Raw genomic sequence first — 22,283 nt, 5'->3', positions numbered from 1 at the left:
TTAATTTAATTCCCATTAGCTTCCACAAAAAGATCACTAGTCCTCCTGCCGTCCACACAAAAACAACATTAATAAGACAACAATTTAGAATCACACAGTATCGATAATAAAGAAACAACATAAATGAAATAAAACTACAGATCAAACAATATGTAACATTAACTCATAACAAAGACAGAAAGCTACAAACACACGGCATCAAAAATAAATTAATATAAACATAAAATTATCCAAAACAGCAATAACAAAATAACTACTATGAGATTCATCAATTTCTTTTTTTTTTTTTTTTTTTTGAAATTTGTTTTTGATGTCTAATGTTGGTAGAGAGCATACTCCCAGTTCTCATCATACAATGATGGACTTGCTTGGTACTACTGCAGTCGTTATATATCTATGACAAAAAACAGTATATACCTTTAGCTTTTTACAAAGAAAGCGTGGTGTATTAGTTTGCACGAATAATAAAACATTACATTTTAGTTTAGCTTATGCATCTCACACACATTTACACACAGAGCAATGAAGAACTAATCTACCTGCTCTGTTCTGTGTGATTTATAGTTTGTTTTAGATGTTTTTCAGCAGATAACTGAGCTGTACTCCAGGTATAACAGAACAAGTGACTGAACTACATTATCCATAACAGAGTGGAACATATGCTCGAAATAATTTGGTCAGTAATTGATTTAATTTACAACCAGTAATTTGGTAAGTTGAGCTCTGGGGTGTTAGCATGAATGTTCCTATGACTAATCACATTTAGTTAGCAATGCTCAGTACCGATTTGTTCATTTGTACCCATTTAGTAACCCTTTCTCAGCTCCACTGGTGTTGGTGATGCATAGAACTAAGTTGAGTCATCAGCATTTTGACAACATATAGTAAATCATTCATGAAAATTGAAAATAAAAGCGAGCCCAAGCAACTCCCTTGTGGAACACCACAAGATATTTTATGCTGCTTAGAAAAAAACTGCAATCAACATCCAACCAAAGTAGAGTTGAAGATGATAAAGATGTTTTGGCAGATGATCTACCTACCACACATACTTTGGTTAGAAAAAGCACTCTTTGTCTTTCTTAGAGATGTGGTGCAGCACCTGACAAGCTATTTCTGGGTCATCTCTACCATATGGCACACAGCACACATCACTGAAAATCACCCTCAAAACAAAGTGCTTTTAAAACATGCAGAGGAAGGAAAGACTGCTCATGTCTGTTGAGAAAAAAATGGATAGTGATCAGTTTGATTTCCTGTTTTGAGGCCGGTGAGTGTTTTATCACTATTACAGGGGGGTGTATTGTATTTCTGTCCTGTATATTCGTGTAGAATTAATCAAAAGGAGATGTGTTCTACTGACAGGTGAGAATCTATTTTCTTTATTGCGGACAGAGATTCAGTATGGCCACATAGAAACATTTTGAATTTGAACCATTTCCACAATGAACACAGAAAACAAGTTGTGTTTTTTTACTATCTTTATACACAGAATAAAAACACCTTTTACAAACTGAAAACTTTAAACAGGTTTTTCCTTTTAGATGTCATCTTAATATTAAGTTAAACAAACACTTTCTGAAATGTTAACAATAAATAGTCCAAATAACAATTTACATTATGTTACAAAAGCGCAGTGAATACTGGAATTGACATTTGTACAAATAAATCCTTCAACAAAAACAAAACAAAACAAAAAGCCAGATTTAAAGACAAAACCTGCTGTTTATTCCTAAAGATTCATCTTCATTGTTTTCTATCTAGTGTGAGAAGATGAAGTCTTTTTCAGATGTCTTTCACAAATGAAGAAACATCACAAGAGCTTTTACATTGTAGAGTCAAAGCCCCGCAAGGTGCTTAAAGGAGACCAACGTCTAAAATCCCATTTGTGGAATGACAACAAGGGCTCTCCTACAATGAAGTTCAACATGTTGAGACAAAAAAATACAAACACTGCATATCGATGGTGCTGGTTAATTGAAATTGAGAGAACATCTGGGTGCACCGAGACCGGACTTGGCTGATGTGAAAGGTATGATGACTATGTTTAGATGCTGACATTAGCCATAGTGTTTTCTGAGCATCCAGCATCAGTACTAGTCAAAGGGGAATTAATATTTTGAGCACAACCAATCTGAACGTTTTACTACTGATTAAAGAATGACTACACTTATAAAAAATCCCATAAAATAAGGAGTGTCAACTATGGCTTTAGTGTTTGATATCATAATATACTTCTGTCTGCTCACTTCTGTGGAGTTTAAACGGAGTGTAACATTACTGGGAAAGCTTTAACATTTGAAATGGGAGCCTCTGTCAATGAAAATCAATATGTAGTTGGTCACATTATGGGACACGGATGTCTCGTGGACTGAAAACAGCTCGACTCTCCTTTGTTTGAAGTGCAACAGACAAGCAAAAGAGCTAATGTGAATAAGCAAAGTTATTTGTTACAGTAGCTAAGAGAAAAGACTACTGCGACACGGTTATTTAAAACTACATCAAAATATGTTGGGTGTAAAAAAAAAAAAAAGAAACAGTAAGTGAAAGACAAATACTTGTGTGGAAAAAGAATGCTGCCGTTTCTTCTCGACCTGTTTAACAAACCAACCTGAAGACCACTGAATCTCAACATACTGTACATTAAAAGTCAAAGAAAATTGCATGAAGCGACTGGCAATGGATACTTAACTCCGATATGATTTCAGCACAAAATTCAAGGGTAGCAGCTGCAGATAAACTGCAGCGCTACTACCGAATGTAGCCAACAAAAGCTGCCATTTTGCATCAGACTGTAAGAAATGACTAACCTGATTCCAAACACACGTGGCAGGCTATGTTCCTTAAATGCAACCGATAAAACCTGAACGGATCAAGAAGAGCATGTGAAATGGAGGGCAGCGTCGAATGATTTCACTTCGACTTGCCCTGCTGTGTTGTGTGCTCTTCTTCTGCAACTGAGGCCACAGTAACAACTGAATAGAAAGAACTGTGACGAGTGTCTCGCCACTTTCACACTGCCACAACTTTCAAAATAAAATCACCTTCCGGCGGCTGTTTGCCCCCAGCTGGGATCTGAACTGCACATTTTGGCGGATTTACACATATTGGGGGTCAATCCGAGAGAGTAGAAGACAGACACATACACACATAAAGAGCAGGAAGAGACATAAAAGATCAGTGAAAATATTGTGTTCAGATATGGCATAGTATTTTCCTGTACATGAGGTTGTGTTTTGTAAACGCATTTCTTTTTCTAAAGTGTTTTTAAAGGGCATTTCACCTTAAACAACTCGTTTCAAACTCGCCTTGAACAATGGCCAAGGTTCATCATTATTATTGCACTTCTACAAACAGGGCAGGGATGGCTTTAGGGGGTTGGACTTTCTCCACAGCCGTCTTTTTTCCAAAGTGGTTGGGACGGCTTGGCAGCAGTCTCGACAGAGAGACTTCTCCAGTCACTCAGCAACTCGTCTCCTCCAGGCGGCAGGTGGGTCGGTAGAGCCCGGTACTCTCCTCTTCAGGGTGGTGGGATGGAGGGCTCGGTCACCGCCAGCTCCTGCGCCAGGTCATTGAAGCGAGCGATGTAGTCCACGCTGCTCTCACTCATCATACAAGCAAGCTGGGAGTCCATCTGTAAGTGTGAGCAATGAGCTTTCAGTATTTTTCTGGCCTCCTAAATTTTGGAAATATTGTTTTCTGGTGGAGAGTCAGACGAGATGAACATTTCCACTTTAAAAAAAATAAGGCTCCAACTAGCAGCCAGTTACCTTAGCTTGGCACAAAAATAGAAATAGTGAAACAGCACTTGCTCTGTCCAAAATGAAGAAATAGTCCAGACGTTGTAGTTTGTACAGATTAAACAAACAAGATATAGTGACATTTAATGAGTGTTAGAGGTGCTGGAGGTGGATTTTGTTATCTTTGGACTGACCTAGGCTAGCTATTTCCTGCTGTTTCCGGTCTTTATGCTAAGCTGCTGGCTGTCACTTCACTTCCAAATCCCTCAACGGGAGCTCAAGAAAAGAGCTCAACTTACCTCTGCAACATCAGGAAGGCCACGCGACTGAAAGGAATCATGGGAATTGCAGTCCAGGAGACTTGGACCAAGCAAAGCTGTGCCGCTGGAGGGGCCAGAGGGGGTTAGGGTGGTCCGCCTGCCCTTATCAGGAGAGACCATGCTGGCTGAAAAAGGAAAAGAGACAGACAGTGAACAGAGGGGACAGCACACATGAAGAGTGGAAACAAAGTCGTCTTCATGGGACATCGCTGCAATAGGAAGTCTGCAGCTGTGTCATTGTTATCGTCCATTAATAAGTTCTTCATGAATCCTTTCATACTTGGGGAGCCCACTCTAACAGCGGAGCCACCGCTGATCCCGATTTACAGTATTTTTCTTATCCACATTGTGGATTGTGACCTGCTTTAAAAAGTTCCACGGTGTGGGATTAATAAAGTCTTATCCTACATTTTTTTACAGTTCACTTTTTTCTGCTCTTCTTCTATCAATCTATCTGTAAAAGCATCTGCCAGCGTGTGTTCATTTAACCTACAGAGGAGGCATCCCAGTGTGGAGTCAGATGAGTCGCTGGGGTACCACTGGGGGTCGTGGCTGGGCGATGGGATCCAGCCTCTGGATGGGCTGACCGACGGTGACGAGGCCAGCAGTTTGGAGCCGTCGTTGTTGCTCAGCTTGGCTGGAGAGAGCGTGGCCTCCTCACCTGCATGGAGCATGCAAATAGCCATTAGATTACACATACACACACAATGTGTCCTAAAGGCAGCACACCCTCTCATGAGAACACAAAACCAAACCCTGTTGGTTGATGTGTTGGTGAGACACGCACCATAATGGCCAGAGTTGATGGCGAGCTCGATGATGGAGTCACTGATATGTGTCTGAGGTTCTCCGGGAGCAAGAGCCTCTTCTGGGGGGCCGGGGAGTGAGATGTCCAATAGTGAGGCTACACTAGGTGGAGAGAGGAGAGAGTCCCCACCACCCGTCGCTCCAGGAGATGGTGGAGGCACGCCGTTCTGTGAAAATAACAAGTCGAATGCTTAATTGGGTCTGTTTTGTTATATTTGTACTGTTTAAGTTATATTTCCTGAACCGATGACCCACAATGGACAACAGGAACGACTCATGAGAAAAGTAGGACATTAGTCTTCAGGAAAGTATCAATAATTGTGAGTATTGCCTTGCTCTGGTTAGGAGTGTGTGTGTGTATGTGCTGCTGACCTCTGGGACATTGTGCTGGAGGAGTTGAGAGTCTGGTTCAGCATCAACAATGGGTGTGGTTGCAAGCAGGGTCCCGTTGTCAACAGAGGGAGCATTCATCTCCCGACAGGGACTGCCAGGGATGATACCTGCAGATTTAGCTGCCTGGTCAATGGCACCTGAAAGAGTATTAACAGTTTAGTCTCATCAGCACATACCCAATAAACATTGACAGACATGTAAAGACAGACCGTATTAAAAACTTAAACTCAGCAACAATTTGAATATGAAAATTAATGCAGGGGCAAAAGAAAAAAGCGTTCTTCGTCTAGGAGAGTGTAGCTGAAAGAAAGATGTTTTTGTCTTTTTGTCTGCACAAAAGATTACTTGTTCGAAACCTCATCCACTGTCAGAGATCATGTGGGAGTAAAGAAGCCAATCATTTTCATATATTTTGAAACTGAAACTGAATTTAACAAAACCAGAGAAAGATTATTGGTTTTAATTTGCTGTTTATGTAGCCTTCATGTTTTGTTGAGCCCATTTAGTGAAGAATGAAACCGAAAACGTCCACAGCACAACATAAATTATCCTCTATCTGTAGCGTTTTAATAAAACGGAGAACTGAAAATAGATTAATTAATAAAAAATAAAAAAGTACATACTGGAGAGCTGGCTGGCTGCTGCAGAGCTGGCTGCTGCAGGGGAAGTTTTGGACAGGGGGGGGCGAGAGGAAGGAGCCAGGCGGGTTTGAATTGGCCGGAAGGATCCAGTTCCTGAGGGAAGAAACAGGAAGTGAGAGAGCGAGAGATTTGTAAGGTTGTTGGTGAAAAAGAGAAATGAAATTCACTTATGTGCAAAGAGCACGTTACCCGAGTGTATCACCAATGTTACCACATAAATACAGTATGCCACAGTGTTGGTAACAAAAAAAAAATCATTTCCTAACAACACACTGTAACCGTAGGATCCTGATGTGTGCAGAGTACCTGTTGCAGACGAGTTGGACAGGATAGAGAAGGAGCAGACATGCTGAGGAGTGTCTCCTGTAGTTCGGGGTAGGAGTGTTCGCTGTGGACAAAACACAAGCAAATTAACTACACGCTCAGTTTATCTTTTTGCCCATCATGACCTGCAAACACAGTGCAGAGGGGCACTATAAGACTATGTGTACTGTTTGTACAGATGATTACAGCCTCTCCAGTTTCACTTCTTACACAAACTGAGCAATTTTAGCTTTAATATTTTATGCAACATGTTCAACACCTGTAGGAACAAGTTTTCCTCTGTATTCTTTATCACAGACTTATCACAGCATTATAAAAGGAGAGTTAGGGTTATTTAATATACTACAGTTCAAAGCAACTGAGTTGCTTTCAGTCGTGATACCACAGAAGTTTTTACCTGTACTACAAGTGGTTTCCGAAGTTGTCTGTTTCGAGGTTTTCTTTGTCGAGAAAGGAAAAGATCTGACTGCATCTGCAAAAAAAAAAGAAGAGGCTTACCAACATTTGTGCATATTCCTGTGGATGACATGATCTTATCTTTGTATCTTCACACAACCGGTGTAAAAATAAACAATAAAAGGAAACACCTCTCCGTCTTACACTGATAGAGTCGAGCTGCTGTCTCAAGGCGAGCTCGGCTTCCTTGTTGGGGGAAAACATTCTGTTGTGTCGTGAACTGTTGGGAGGCAGCGTGGTGGGAACCGCAAACACACCGCCTTCTGAGTCGCTGCCTGCAGTCGACCCCAGCAGAGAGCGAGGGAGGTTGCGTCCACCTGAAGAGTGGAGAAAGAAGTAAGACGTGCCATGTGAAAAAGATTAATATTACTTGGGCAATTATTTTTAATGTTTGAAGGATCCAGTGATCCTTTGTGTTCACACACACGCACACACACACACAAAATTACAGGTAACTGAACTGGGCTTTAAAAATATAGAACCCAAAATAAGCAAAACTACATAATTAATTCCAGATACAGCATCATCAGCAAAGTAATAAAACCACTTCCACGGATCAGGAAACAAACAAGTGTGAACATGATTCATCATAAAGATTTTGTCGTGCAAAAAAAGTAGCTACTGTGCTAAAGCTGCATCTATACTCTTTATAATATATCTGTAAGTTGAATGCACATTTAGTGTTAGTTATAGTGGCAAGAGAAACCCAGTACCCGAGGCTCCAGCGTTTGGCAGGTGTAACCTGGCCCCACGGACAGAGGCTTGCTGCCGGCCACAGCTGGGGCTGCGAACACCTGGTACGGGACCCTTCCCTGGAGGTGTGACTGCCTGGTTTTGCTCCTCCTGATGGGTCTTGAGCGGTGATGTGGCTGTGGAGCACAGCTCTGGAGCCTGAAGGAGAAGACACACTGTTGACACCATCTGTTGTACATGTACATCTCTAAATAATGCTTTCACTGGGGTTTAAAAAGGCTGCACTGAGCATTGTACAAATGAAATTTTACTGTTGATTATCCTTTACTTATCTGTGGAGGATTTGTTGTGGATGAATTAATTTAGCATTGCAATTTTTGTGAATCCACGGGAACATGAAATCAGCATACTGCTCGTGATTAAGGACCATGATATTCATTTAAAGTTGTATTCATGACTTCTAACTTCAATCACGACATTCAGAGGTTTTGTGCACAAATATAGGTTAAAAAGGTAAAATGGGTATCTGACAACCAGCAACAACAGAAGAGGTAACAGTTAATCCCTACCAAAGGTTTAGGATTGACCTCGGTGGCAACCAGTTTGAGCAGGCAACGCAAAACGCGCTGAGTCCTGTTGGGCTTCGGTTGCGCTAAGGCTTGTCCGTTTTCTTGGTTGATGGAAGGAACTGCGATGGGCTGCCACTCGTACTCCAGCTGCAGCTTTCCAGGCTTCCCAAACATCAGGTAGAGCTCAGCCAGGGTGACGTTCTCCGCGTCCCGGGCATTCCAGCCCTCCTCTCTGATCTGCTCCACAGCTCGTTCTTTGGCTGCTGGTGCAGAGCCCTGCGACATCCCCTCCTCTGAGCCAGTCACTGCAGGTTTGGCTGGAGGAGTCTGGTTAGCCTCTGGGGAGGAGGTGCTGCTGTTCTGCTCCTCTTTGCATTGTTCCGATGAACTTTCTATACCTATGCATAACTTCTCAATGCTTTTGGTCACTCCTAAACCAGCACTGGCCTCCGCACCAGTACAGGTTTTGCCCCCATCAGAGAGTGCGATCCCAGCCCCCTCATCCCGAGGAGCCACAGTCTGCTGAGAGGAGGCAGGGGCAGAAACAGACGGAGGTCTCTTCTCCTCTAGCTTTGTAGAACTGTCTTGCAAAGGCTCAGGGTTAAGGGGCTCAGTTCGTCGACTATCACCCAATACAATCACTGAAGCACCACCAGCACCGGCAGCACCAGCAGCAGCATTGGTGGTGGTGCCTCCCCGTCCAGTTTTAGTGCCAGTCCGAGGTGGTGGAGCCGTGTGAATACCCAGAATCTGGGCAGCTGGCAGTTCCTTGGCGTTGGGTCGGTTCTTGCCGCTCTCTAGCCAGTGTACAGTGCAGGAGGCCTTTGAGTGAACCACACGCGCCACACCCGGCAGCGTAGTCAAGGTACTGCTCTCAGCTGGGAAAAGAAAGAGCTCCTCCTGCTGGGATTTGCTGGGAGAGGCTGTGCTGGACTGGCCGCCCTCCAGAGCCTCCCTCTCCATGAGACTCTTTAACTGAAGCATTAGTGTTAAGGACTCCCCAGATGTTTACAGCTCAAGTGAAATATTACTGCTGTGATTGCAAAGATAATGAGAAAACCTACTGTACTGTGCAACATATTGTACGCATTATTAGCAGGTGCCTGTGTAACACAGATACTACGTTATCATATTATCCCATCATTAACGGAATAAATAGATTGTTGTTAATGTTTTAAAGGATACAATCCGCTGGTCATGGTACGCCCACTTCTGCTTCAGGTACTCAATGAGACTGGAGACTTTCCTGTGGAGCTCCACCACCATCCTGGGTTGGAAAAGACACAAAAACAGATTGATTTACAAGCTGCTGTGGTAAGACGGTGCAGAACAGCACTGGGCTGGATAATTTAGTTGTATGCACCGCATTATTGAGCTGTGCTGTGGGAAAATTGATCCTGAATATAACGGCAAACGTGGACGCTTTTCTTACATTAAATAGTATCTGACTCAAATGTCTGAGTGTCGACTAAATGTTCATGGATTTTAAGCAGTTATGATGTTGCTGCAAACAAATCCTTGTGCCTTGCTGAAGTAAACGTAAATGTCTGTTTTAAAGCTAACTGTGATATCATATGTTATGTTACATATGTTATTTTTGATTAGAGATTAGTTAAAAGGCATGCCTGACCTGAGGCGAGGGTTGTGGGCTAGACTCTGAACGCGGGCCCAGGAGTGGTTACTCCGTGGTTGGAGCTCCACTGCCACCTTCAAGGGTAGACGGACCGGCTTCTGGTCCTCCTCGTCACTCACTCCTGCACAAAGGACACAAAGACACAGTGAGACTGAGTAATGAGTAACATCATCGCAGCTCTCTTAGGGGAAAGTCAAGTGTGTTCGAAGAGCGAGAGCTTTATCCTGTCAAGAGCCACATAATAATACATTTTGCCTTCAGGACACTCAGGGTTGGTTTGCGGTGCATAAAAAGAGCCATCCTCAAACAGACAAAAACAGTGAAACATGGCAAAGACAAATATTAAAATATCTTAAATAAATAAAACCACACAACTCAAGCAATAAAATGGACTCTCAGGCTCTGTTAACATTGCAGTTTAAATATTAAATATTTGACACAAGGGTATTTTTTTTTTACAGGCAATATAATTGTATTGCCACTAGAGCATGTCCATTTAGACTTTAAACTTTCTGACTGAAAAGTTTTTCTGTCATCAGAAACAACACCTATTAGCCTCAAGTAACACATTATCTTTATGTATACGTATGTGCGTGTCTATGGAAGATCTGCCTGAGCTGCTCCCACGATGACGCTCACACAGTAAGCAGATGATGATACAGAAGCAGCAGTTTTTTTGTTCATTCAGCTTAGGCGCTGTGAAAAAAAGTCTAAAACGGTAAACCCTACTCTGCTGTTTATTCTGGCATCATGTTGGCTAAAATGTTGTTGACCTTCTCATGTAAACACAACAGGGAATATACCTGCAATATACAGACATGACCTTGATCATTTTTACTGACCTCAAGAGTCGATAAGTTAACTACCGTGACCGTTCTACATACAGCACTAAAAATAAACACAGACTCTAATTTTCCATCCTTGGTTTTCTCTAAGTTTGGTGAGTGACTGTTATTGAACAGAGGGGTACATTACAGCCAGTCAGATCAGTCATCTACATCATCTCCCTCCTGCACCTCCTCCTCACTTTTCTCCCACGGAGTTACCATGGAAACGCCACGAGCCCACACGCAGCCATTGTTATTGCCAAAAACCCCGCCCACACAAACCCTGCGCCCCACCGTCACCATGATTTATTTTTTTTAGCACTGATGTTTGTTTACTTTGTATGTATAGTGTATGATTGGACGTCTATGTAAGCACATGCTCACCATCTGGGTCACAAAGTTTTTTCAGTGCACGGCACATGGGCGCTTTGATTCGCAAGTTCCTCCCTTTGGAGCGTACGGTGGTGGCCCTGATGAAACAGACGGAGCAGCAGTGAAATCACAGTGCACCTTTCAGTGCAGACTCACATAAACACAGACTCATAGACATAATAACCAAAACATTTAACAATACAGAAGCCAGTAAAAAGCAGTTCAAATTGAGAACAGTGAGAGTTTGCTATGTATTTTTTAAACTTTATCGACTTACCCTTGCTGGATGAGTTCGTTGAGCTTTGCCACGTTCTTGTCATCCATTACTGCCAAACACAAAACACAAAGCCGGAGAGATGTTCAGATCCCTGAAGAGCTGCTGTCCCCCATGACTGGGAGCATGCAGTGTTTAATCACATCCCTTGTGTCCCAAACTAACAGCAGAAAAACACTCGCACATAAAACATATAAAACAGACACACATGCACGGCCTTCACTTACATCCTCCAACTTTTTTCCGCAGCTCGGCGTAGCAGATGAGACCGTACAGCTCTTGAGAGGATTTCTTGAGCACTCTGGAGTACACTGAGAACGAAAGATGACACAAGTCACAACACTGATGTAACCAGCAGCACAGGCGACAGGAGCGTATGCTACATAAAGATAACGCAACAATGACACTGAAGGCTTTTTGGGGTGGAAAGAGGCTCGGGCTTATCTGGAGAGAGTTTTTAAACATATGTTTTGGGACAAAGTCTCTCTACCTAACAGAGGCCGGCATGTTATTTTGGTTCACTGTGACAGTGACTTGTTTTCAGAGGCACCGTTGAAGCAAATCTACAAGGACAACCCTAATTCAATTCAACAAATAAACATATTTGAGCTAATAGACAGGCCTTATCCATGATTAAAATAAACCGAATTTGCCGTCCTGTTAGGACCCTTTTAACCCCTGGACATACATTACCACCATGTTAATCGATCTGACAGCTCTCACGGATGCAACACGATAAGTGAGACAAGATGAGACGGTAAAAGTCGCATGTTATTATTGTTAAAAGAATTAGTCAGACATGGAGCTCCATCTCTCCGACCGATACCGCCTGTTTCAGTGGGATGAAAGTAAACAGCAGCTCACCATTGGCAAAGTCGATGTGTTTGGAGATCTTGTGCCAGGTTCGGTAGTAAAAGTGGCGGACCTGCTCCTTGTTCTTCACCATGTTGGCTGGCTTGCCTCTTTTCTTGTACTTCATCGCAATGTTGTTCTGGATAGCCTCAAAATCCTTCCCATGCTGGAGTCCAGAGTGGTAGAAATTAGTATTAGATGTCAAACTTCAAAGTGAAGATTGTGCCACATTAGACAGTCTGTTTGGTTTTACCTCATAAAGCCCCTCAAAAAAGCTGTTTTTGTCCTCCGCGCTCCAAGACTCCCACTGCCGACGGGCCCTCTTCTGGTTACCAGCTTGCTCCTCCTTCTCGGCAGACCCTTGGCCCTTGGAGGTCTTGGACACTCCTCCTGCAGAACCAGCCACAGGCCCCGACTGTCCCACCGTCCCCTGTGAGGAAGAGCCATTCTCTGCCCCTGTGTTACACAGAGAGAGAAAAGGGGTGCACACAAACCCATCAGTCATGAAATATTCAGAGAGAAAACAGATCTTCAACATTAACTCAGAGTAAAAAATGTAACGATTGAGCCAAATGTTTTGGTTGACTGCCCAGGATGTTTTGTATAGCATGTAAAAAAAATACAATTGTAGTTCTGAGGCGCGTGGTTTGGAAGATGTTAAAATATATGCGCACAAAGCCACCCACTGCTATTACACTGCAAAACCTGCAGAGCTTCCCCCTCTGTGGCTCAGCTCTGGCAATGAGGCAGGAAAAGCAATCAATCCCTACGGCCAGGTCCACAGTACACAGGTCCAAAACCAACTCGTGGTGGGCTCCAATGGCCAAGTTTACCCCAGCACAGAGCACAATGCCAGGAGGTATTAACACAAGCATATAGCATCATATTGTTGGTCAACTTGTCGACGCCTGGGCAATCTAAATATAAACTTGATGAGACAGTCTTTTTCCAACAACAAAAGAAATCTACCAGTCATACCTGCCGGAGCACACAAATTCATCATTACACTGTAAACGTTTACTTCTGTCTGATCAGACTCCTATTCAGTTATATTTTTTAGCCTTTCAGAGCATCAAATTAATAATAAAATGTCACTAAATCTTTGAGGAAAAAACAAAATCCTTGCGTAGGGAAGGTCCGGGTTTCTGGTTGGGGGTGTAGCACTTCAATAACAAAAAGCAGAAACCAGCTCAGGAGCTCTATGTTTCAAACACACTGGATTTTAAAGCTGCGGCCCAACCTTTCTTTGCCTCTCGTCCGGAGGAGATGTCTCATTTACATAATGAATCGAGCCATCGTCCGGAGGAGATGTCTCATTTACATAATGAATCGAGCCAGTCGTCCATTAGTGCTCATCATGATTCAAACGAGACTTCAGTGTGTTTAAAAGTAAACAAAGCCTCAGAGGTGGTGTGTTTTCTGTGGCACTCAAGATTCACCAGTGATCAATGAGATTTACTAAAATGAGAATGCACCACCAATGTAAGATATATTTGAATAAAGCGGCTATATTTTTATTTGTTATTATACATTTGATTGATTTAATTAAAAACACAAAATGTTTCAGCAATTGGTCGGATCAATAAAAATGGCTGAAGGCTGCGATATAACCCTGCTCTTTTTTTAATAATCCCTGTAAAGAATAAATAAATAAAAATCAAATAAAAGTGTGAGCAGCTCTCTGTAATAATAATGCCTCTTTCCTGCTACGCTCCATGCAGAAATACTGACGTCTTAAACTATTAATTTTTAATATGCTCACTTGATCATAACAGTCACATCAGCCCACTTCTGTTCAAACCTATAATGGCAAGTTTCCATGAAACTGTAAGTGAAAATATTCAGCTGACATCCTCGTTGAAATCTGAGTTTCTGGCCTGTGACTGTGCTCCTCTTCACATGAATGGTTCACAGGATGGTGTTGGTGTAACTTGGAGCAGCCAGTGATCTACAAGCAGAGCCCCAGAGGGAGTACACAGCGACAAAAAGAGCACCAGTTTAACCATCACTGACGAACAAACTGTAAACACGGTTACAACTGAGAGCAGCTGATCCCACCTTAGTGCACACACACACACTTTCTCTCTGAGCAGGTCACCTATACGGTACCTTTCGATTTTGCCCCGCCATGTCCATTGATGGTCGAGCCGATTGAATCTTTCCGGATCCGTTTACTCGGAGGTCGAACGCTTGATCGGAGAAAATGATGCTGGTCGTGACACGGAGGGGCGGGCTCCGTTGAGGTCTGGGGATGTTGGTTCGAGCTCAGCCCGGTTCGGTTCGGCGGAGAGGCGGGGAGGACCGGAGCTGAACCGGGGCTGAGACCCGTGGCTGATGGATTAAGAATTTCCACTCCGCCGTCTCCCTTTGTACTGCGCTCCTCGCTCGCCTGCTCTCCGCTCTCCTCTTCGTCGCAACCTTCGGGCTTTCTGGACGGATTCCTCCTCCCATCGACACCGATCCCCTCCCTGGAGCCCGGTGTCATGCTGCCAGGACACAATCAGGAAAAATTTGTCAGATTAGGAGCAAAGCGATGTGCAAAATTAACTTCTAAAGACGACGTTCACTGTCTCTCAACATGGCCGCCGCTGTTTGTTTCAAATCCCCTCTCCAGTCCCGACAAAACAACACCAAATAAATGCATTTAACGTCCTCAGATAAATTATATTCAACAACCAAAACAGTTTAGCGACTAGCGGTAGTGTTTTACCGAGTGTCCCTCGGCTGAAATTTGTGATATTTTGGGTTGAATTTCAACTAAATTCAAATGCGAGCGCTTTTCAGTTTAGCGCCCTGCAGAAACGACAACGAAACCTCTCGGTGCATTCGACCTCTAAATAAAGTGTTTATTTCAAACATTAATTTACCCATTTTCGTGCTCTTCGGTAGTAGGTGACGTCTTCTTTCTCTTCACCATGAGTCCGACCGGTTAGATTGACAAATACTGATCAAATCGAGCATAATAAAACCTGGAGCGATCTCTCCGCTTTCTGCCCTCTCCCTTGCTCTTGCTTCGACTGAGCTGAACTCTCTGCGCAGTTCAACTGTTTTCTATCAGCAACAACATTACTCAATGCTTCTTTGCAACGAGAAATAAAACGATATAACCCCACACATAAATATCAAATACACACCGCACACACCGAGGAAGACTGTGCTATAGGCTGTGTCAGCTGAGCCCATCTGAACTGATAAACATAGATAGTTTTATTAACCTGTGTGCAAGTGGACTTTGCCTGTCACTACGTCACCATCGCCTGCAGAAATGATGTCTATAAATCTATTTATTTCAAATACACCCTGCAATTGTAAGCCTTCATGACAATACTCTATTCCCTAACATTACTATCGCCTCGTACAATTAAATAATCATAAGTCAAACACAGGAGCAGGCTTTATGTGCGCCCTGCACATCAAGATCTTGTGTATTACAGTTTTAGGTTGTGTTAAAAGATGTGTACACATCACTGCATTTATACCATTGTGTTTGTTCTTGTTTTTTATTCATTCCTGGATAATGTGAAGGATGGCAGAGCTGGTGTTACAAGTAAGAGAGAGCTAAACAAAGATTAATTGGACATGAGTGGATGAAAAAGATGAGCAATGCACCACTTTTCATGTTCCCACACAGCTTTGAATTAATCTAAGTTTCATGTCACCTGAACTACATCTCTAAATCTCAGATGAATTACATGAGCCGTCAGATCTGAGCGATCTAACAGAAGTGAGAGCCTGAAAGTTTGGAGTAAAGTTGCTTAATAGTCACTTTAACTCCCTGTAACCTTACAACTTTAAGACACAGTAGCATTAACATAAGAAATGCGGCTATAATTTAACTTCAAAATATCCTCTCAGATGTAACTTCAGGTCAGTTTACAATCGTACAGTAACACACTGAAACACATACCACAAAGTTACATGACATATCTCCCCTGTAATGTCACAGCTAAGTGCTTATAACCACTTCTTTACTGTTTAACTCCTGCTCTGCTGCATTACATTAAAAGGTTAATGTCACCTTAAGAGTGCCATGCATGAACACTTGTAGTTATGTGTGTGAACAGATGTCGTTAACTGTTGCACTGAGTTGCATTTCGTGTCTACAACAGTTGTTTCCACACATAACGTGGTGCCTAGCATGGCTGCTGTCTTTGGCTAGCTGATAACGGTTAGCTACAGCAGTTAAAAACAAGCCGCGACGTTACAGAAACTACTTGTAATATAATGAATATTCAACACGGAGCCTCGAGAGGTTTGTTGGATTAAACAACACTATCAAACTTCGAGATTTACCTGAAGTGGAAGCCTGTTGGTGGTGTTGCCCAGTCGAGACACAGGCTAGCATCGCTAGCTGGCGGCAGCTCGTTACAGATGACAGTTCCTGCGGTCCGTTTGTCCACGCGCTTAGGCACGCCCACTACAACTCGAAAACAAACCCTGCGATTGGTCAGAAACACACGAGGGCGGCGGTTGATGTTTGATTGACAGAAAGCTCCGCCAATCGTTAGCGAGAGAGGCCCTGCGGAGGACCAATTGCCACTCTCTTCCTGTCATGCCGTGTAAGTTTCCCCTAATATATATTTTTAAAACGCGCAGTCAGTTTGACTCTTTGATAATGCGCCATGTTCCCTCGGTGATTAAAATGAATTTTAACGAGATTCAATCACCGCTATGGAGGTTTTCTTTGGCGGTCTAAATATAAACCCCGCCCACCGAGTGATTGACGTGTTGATGATCAAATCAACAGGCGATATTCAGAGGAGGCACTTGTATTGAATACTGGCGTACACCGAAAATCACTGAGCTAAGTGAAATCAGGATTTGATATTAACGGCAAAACACTGAGTTGGTTGAAATGTGGCAGCTAGCACAAAATGTGGCATACATAGGCTTTATATTAAAAAATGATTGGCACTTTTTTATTTTAGTTGCTATCTTGGACTCAACGCCAGACGTGCGGGTGATAAGAACAGGCGTCATATTTCAAGATAAGTGGACGGGGTTCGGTTGTTTAAGTGCTCATTGACAGACCAGCAGGGCGGAGTTTTGTGACTTTTTTGCATAAAGGAATGCATTATATTACAGATATACAAACTGGACTCAACACAAAAAGCACTAGCTTCAGTACTGTTGTGAATAAAAGCAGTTTGTTCTCAAAAGACCTCGATTATTTCGTTTATTTCTTCTGGCGGGATGTCTTGCAGCAGGGAAACGAGCGCACCCCGTCACTCAGCACAGTGGCAGTGAACCAGTTAAATTCTCGCGTGTCACCGTTGGGTGGGCTGAAATTCTTCACCGCCGGACGAGGTTTGGCTGGGCACGCGCAGACAGAGGGGAACTTGCTGGTCGTCCAGTTGGCAAACTGACGAAGTTGTCTTCGGAAACTTGAAGGCTCAAAAACATAAAAAAACAAAACAAAAACAAAAAACACTATGACTTCGACGAACATGTTTCAAGGGTTGGATACTGGCGCAAAAACGAGTTCGCGGTGAGTAATGTGTAGTCGTGTAGCTGAAAGAAACGGCCTGCGGTGCGATGTCTTATTATCGAGTGTCGATTAACTGTTATCTGTTATGTGACAGGAGCTTCTCGAAGCTTTTTTTATTACACCACCACTCCTCTGCTGCTGCCTTTGTTTTTAAAACCTATCGCCACCAACCGAGGTGTTGTAAACAAGCTGAGCTGTGTGGGCTGCTCTTGTTGAGCCGGTTTGGTTTTGAGTTGTCTTAACTTGGAAGAGTGAAAGAAGAGTTAGCTTTGAAGCTAACCGACCAGGCGTTGTCTGCTGCTGCGCCTGCGGAAGTGTGAAAGCCACTTCAGGCTGCTCTTCTTTGTACTCGCCACTCGTCGCCCATTGTTCCCCCAGTTGAAGGAGGTTGATTTACCTCGTAGGCGTCCGTTCTTGGTGGGGTCATATCCGCCAAAATAGTCGAGTTCACACATGTTGTGGCTCTGTGAAAGCCTAAGACAAGCTTTCAGACATATGGCGCCATTCCCGGTATATAACCAAATAACCTGTCATTTAGCTGCTTTGGGCTTAAGCTGTCGGGCTGTACTGTAACATATTTATAGCTTGGTTACCTTCTGCGTGTCCTCTTTGTGTGTCAGGCTGCAAAACCATGACATCATGTTTCTAGCAGAAAGCAGTAAACATGATGAACTCTCTCCCCCCCATGACTATAAACCACTCTTTAATTTGGCAAGGATTGACATCATCTGACAAGTGTTACCTTCAGTAAATTAGGTCAGTTAAGATTTAGTGAGAGGAATTCAAAATAAGCCTCCATTTGAACCCTAGCTCACACTTGCACACGCTAATTAATATAATAAATAAGTTGCATATGATGCTGTACAAGTGGGATTATATCCTTGTGTCGTCCGCAGGGTTTTGCAGCCTCCCGGAGGTGGCTCCAGTAACCTGTTCGGCGGCTATGAAGAAGACTCTGCACCATCGAGAAGACCTAATAAGATGGCCTCTAAAGTTTTTGCTCCACCAGAGCAGCCCCAGAGCGCACCCAGGCGCTCCAACCCCCCAGGTCAGACCAGCTTGCTAGGGATGATGGATGTGCAGAGGCGTGATGTCAGTGTCCAGGGTGTGAAAACTGTTACTATAATGTGACGGATCCAGTATAAACACATTCACTGTTCTCTGTGCCTGAATGTACACCACCTCCAGATTTTGTGGAGTATGTGGTACATGAAAGTCCAGTCTACTGTTGACATGAGTCACCCTCACTGCCCCATCTGCCATTTTTTTTCACTGTGGCATCAGTGAATTGCTGCCACTGTAGTATGTGCACAGTATGACACTAATTTGCTTAAGATTTGCATATTGCATGATGTTGAAGTACTCAGAATAGATGTCCTGCCACAGTGTCATAAATCTGCAGGACCACTAAAACGAAATGTCTCAGCAGAACTTAACGCACTGCTTGGTGATATTTTATGTAGGTGGGAAGAGTAGTGGAATATTTGGTGAGCCTGAACCTCCAGCTCAGCCACAGAGACTTAACCCTCCAGGTGGACAGACCAGCAACATATTCGGAGCTGCAGAAAGTGCACCTGTCCAAAGTCCAAACCGAAGCCACCCAAATAAGCCAAAGGTAAGCCACGCACCAAGTTTCATACCTTGCTTTGACTACACATTGACATGTGTTGTTTTTACTTTATTCCTCACTCACCACTGTGCAGGTAGGGTCCAAAAGTCTGCTAGTCACCTCATGTATTCTATATCTGGTCCTCATTTTATCCTGTAAGACTTCAAGAGCGCATTAACCATGTCACATGCCATCGTGTATCAATCAGTCTTCTCTGTGGGTCAATAGTGTTTGTGCCACCAGAGCGTTGTTGGCTGCTGCTGAGTCTGTTGCAGCAAACTCAGCAGTGACACAAATAAATTCCAAGCAGCCACAGTTTAAAGAATAAGGACAGGTGCGAGTTCTCTGTGAACTTGTTGATGTTTGTGTTCCATACAGCTGTTTACACACATACGTACATTACGTAGAGAAGGCATGTAAACACACTGAGGTGTTTGTCATGACTCGGGAATGTTTTAAAGATTCTGGAAGATGTTTTTGCAGTTACTTGTTGTTGTGCCTGGATTCATTTGAAAACTCCTTATCTGCCGGCTATGAAAACTTACTCATCATTTTAAATGTATATCTACAATATTTATAATTATATAAGGTGTTACCTCAGACTGTTTTACTATGCCACAATATTACAGGACTTTGTAGCTGCAAACTTGGTCAAACCACAATGGTCGCTTGCTAGCTATGACTCATTTGATCCTTTACATAGAGGACATGTGACCGAATGTGTATGATGATAGTGTGTGTGTCGCCACATTACTTAAACATGCAGCTTTATTTTGAATTCCTTTATTCAACCAGGTAAAGTCTTGGTAAAAAGATTTTTAATCTTCCACAGAGGCCAGGCGAAAGTTAGTAGCTTGCCAGCTTAAAAGACAAATACCTCTTCCGTTAAGACTACTTAAAGATGCCTTGTGGCCATATTCCACCGGGCATGGATGTGAGATGTTCTGTGTGCGCCGTGGCCCGTTGGAGGTAATCGCAGCCTTTCTAGTCAATGTTTCAAACCCCACCAGAAGCGCCGCGGTCCGCTTGGGGAAAAAATACGGCTGCTCTATTTTTTGCTGCGAGCAGCTACGTAGCATATTTACATATTTACAGCACATAAACCAAAGAAAAATCTCAAAGTCTGGTGGGCAAAATTCTTCTGGAACGCTCCTGGTGTTAAGTCGCATGGAACATTGATCCTGGAAGTTCACAGACTTTGAATCGCCATTTTAGCTTTATTCAAGTAGCATGAAAAAGATTGATTTCATTAATTACACAGTAAGAAATATCTTCCTGTTTTTTACAGGACAATCTAAGCGTGGGACCTGAACCTGAAAGACCAGGTGAGTTTGGGGATTTGTTTTTATACTGAGTCATCCTACTCTCTGTAGCATAAAAACACACTGATAATGAAGTGGAAATGGTTGATTATTTCTGTAAGAGTTTTCTCTTTTTGCTCTCCAAGCACCCGAACCCAAGGTCAGCCAGCCTGAGGTGAAGGAGGAAGCTGCTCCTCCAGCTCCCGTGCCAGCCAAGGAAGAGCCCGCCCCCGTCTCAGCTCCTCCTCCGGAGCCTGAGCCCGCCCCTCCCTCTTCCTCACCTCCTGAGGTGAGAGACGACACTAGTGATCTGAAGAAGCATGAGCCTCACCTGGGACCCAAGCCTCGCTCTCACAACAGGGTCCTCAACCCCCCTGGAGGAAAGTCTAGTGTGGTATTCTACTGATGGGCTGAACACACCACTCCTCCCAGTCTGTGTCCATACACTCCTTGTCTGCTCCCCTGTTACTCTTCTCTCATTCCAACCTCTCCCTCTCCCCACGGTTATTTCACCTGAACATCTAAACGCAGAGCAGGATTTTTTGTTTTTAGTTCTTCACACCAGATTCCTGGTCAAACATGTTGTCCTCAAACTTCTTGCACTTTCAAAACTATCTCTGGCTCCCAGCTCAAATTCTTCTTCAATGAAACCTGCAATCATACAATCACCAACCGGCCAGTCAACAGGCTAGTTAGCGATCACTTTGAATGTGACACTGTTCAATCTCAATATTGTGTGTGTTACTGTTTTTCACGGTTTTAAGCATGTGTGTAAATGTAAATCGGTTTAAGGCACAATTTATTTGTCATTTTTGCATCTCAAGAATGGATCAGACGTTGGAGTGCGTGCTTGTTCAGCTTTAAAAAAAAAACAAAAAAAAAACAAGATTTACATGATTTGTAACCAAAATCATCTGTGACATTTGCTAAATTCAGAGTGACCTTAATGTGTAGGCGTTCAGTCAGGAGTGGGTGAATAAATGTTACCGATAACGTTAAAATGTTTCAGGGAGTTCCACTCGTGCCAGATCCTCTATCGGATGACTACGTAAAACCTTTTTGTTTTGGCCGTGTTAGACGACATCTACCGACTGTATAATCAGAAGCCTTATATTAGCTCAGCATTTTTCATCTCTTCTTGCCTTCTCATGAATTATTTCTTCATGGTTTCCTTCTCTAGATGCCAAAAATTGACCTCGAAACAAAGATGAATCCAGTTGTTTTGCCTACTTCCAAATGTTTCTGCTTCCTTAAATTCCATTTTAATTTTATGCTCTTGTGTCATGCAGGTCCTTTTCTGCTTCTTCCTCATTGCTTGCTTTATCTGAAAACATGCCTTCTTTTCTTTTCCTTTTTTTTTTTTTTTTTTTTTTTTTGCTTGGGGTAGGCCTTTGTTTATGTTTTAAATTAAAACGGCTGAAGACAAGTGAACTCTGGACAAGTGTGTGTGGTCTACCTGTGTCCAGGTGGGCTCATTGATAATCACCTCTTCACCCAACTTCATGATGCACATTTATGGTATTCTGGTGCCGGCCTGTCTCCCCCTGTGTGTTGATGTGCCTGGCAGGCAATGAGCACAACAGAAGAAAGAAATCCTGTGTATTGCAATAAAACTGTTGTTTTGCATTTAGAGTTTGGGTATTTTGTTTACTTCCCAAAAACGTAGTAGTGAGTGAATTTACTGTTCAAAAAATGGAAAAAACACACAGATTAGATTTTTGTCTGGATCAGTGCAAATGTGACATACAAACAAGTCTCATCTGCTCCAGATTTGTAGTTAGTTTGTTGAATCGCTGACACTGATGCTTTTGTCCAGATTTGCCCTTTGGCAGCAGCGCTCTGTGCAAGCTGCTTATACTAGAGACAAAATGGCCACTTTCTGCCTTGGAGGAAAATGTAGTTTTTAGGTTTACAACTACACTTTTGAATCTGTAGTCCTGTTCTTCATTTTCTACATTTAAGCAACAGGCTGAAAGAGCAAACA

The 22,283-nt window shown here is 43.0% G+C and overlaps 2 protein-coding genes across 3 annotated transcripts; one reads left to right on the top strand and one right to left on the bottom strand.

Moving 5' to 3' along the window:
• Positions 1-314: 314 nt before the first annotated feature.
• Positions 315-16,445, bottom strand: cramp1 (cramped chromatin regulator homolog 1). Of its 2 annotated transcripts, none has more exons than XM_010745094.3 (20): positions 16,195-16,445; positions 14,011-14,387; positions 12,155-12,357; positions 11,914-12,067; positions 11,277-11,360; positions 11,053-11,101; positions 10,788-10,873; positions 9,574-9,697; positions 9,129-9,210; positions 7,944-8,918; positions 7,395-7,572; positions 6,826-6,998; positions 6,623-6,697; positions 6,208-6,289; positions 5,884-5,994; positions 5,240-5,397; positions 4,848-5,034; positions 4,554-4,721; positions 4,040-4,185; positions 315-3,634 (listed from the first exon to the last, which is right to left on the bottom strand). In XM_010745094.3, the coding sequence occupies exons 2-20, from the start codon at positions 14,384-14,386 to the stop codon at positions 3,521-3,523; spliced, it is 3,525 nt and encodes a 1,174-aa protein (XP_010743396.3). In that variant the 5' UTR covers position 14,387; positions 16,195-16,445; the 3' UTR covers positions 315-3,520. The 2 variants fall into 2 exon arrangements, with proteins under 2 accessions (XP_010743396.3, XP_010743395.3); XM_010745093.3 differs by lacking the exon at positions 16,195-16,445 and adding an exon at positions 14,769-15,052.
• Positions 16,446-17,179: 734 nt separating this feature from the next.
• On the top strand, positions 17,180-21,929 carry jpt2 (Jupiter microtubule associated homolog 2). The gene is made up of 5 exons (XM_010745092.3): positions 17,180-17,389; positions 18,286-18,437; positions 18,853-19,004; positions 20,287-20,323; positions 20,446-21,929. The coding sequence occupies exons 1-5, from the start codon at positions 17,334-17,336 to the stop codon at positions 20,703-20,705; spliced, it is 657 nt and encodes a 218-aa protein (XP_010743394.3). The 5' UTR covers positions 17,180-17,333; the 3' UTR covers positions 20,706-21,929.
• The last annotated feature ends 354 nt before the right edge of the window (positions 21,930-22,283 follow it).

The sequence above is a fragment of the Larimichthys crocea genome, chromosome XII (assembly GCF_000972845.2).
Source record: "Larimichthys crocea isolate SSNF chromosome XII, L_crocea_2.0, whole genome shotgun sequence".
In the NCBI taxonomy this organism is placed as follows: Eukaryota; Metazoa; Chordata; class Actinopteri; family Sciaenidae; genus Larimichthys; species Larimichthys crocea.
The sequence above is the reverse complement of the archived record's forward strand: the minus strand, read 5'-3'. Positions and strand labels throughout refer to the sequence as shown.

What these genes read in the sequence shown, in the direction of transcription:
- cramp1 (XM_010745093.3), bottom strand. Translation starts at nt 14,818, where the DNA reads ATGGTGAAGAGAAAGAAGACGTCACCTACTACCGAAGAGCACGAAAAT. An exon ending in GGAAACCACTTGTAGTACAG is followed by an intron (nt 6,290 to 6,622) that starts GTAAAAACTTCT and finishes TTTTGTCCACAG; the next exon opens with CGAACACTCCTACCCCGAAC. An exon ending in TCCAGCACAATGTCCCAGAG is followed by an intron (nt 5,035 to 5,239) that starts GTCAGCAGCACA and finishes TTATTTTCACAG; the next exon opens with AACGGCGTGCCTCCACCATC.
- jpt2 (XM_010745092.3), top strand. Translation starts at nt 17,334, where the DNA reads ATGACTTCGACGAACATGTTTCAAGGGTTGGATACTGGCGCAAAAACG. An exon ending in GCCACCCAAATAAGCCAAAG is followed by an intron (nt 19,005 to 20,286) that starts GTAAGCCACGCA and finishes TGTTTTTTACAG; the next exon opens with GACAATCTAAGCGTGGGACC. An exon ending in ACCTGAACCTGAAAGACCAG is followed by an intron (nt 20,324 to 20,445) that starts GTGAGTTTGGGG and finishes TTGCTCTCCAAG; the next exon opens with CACCCGAACCCAAGGTCAGC.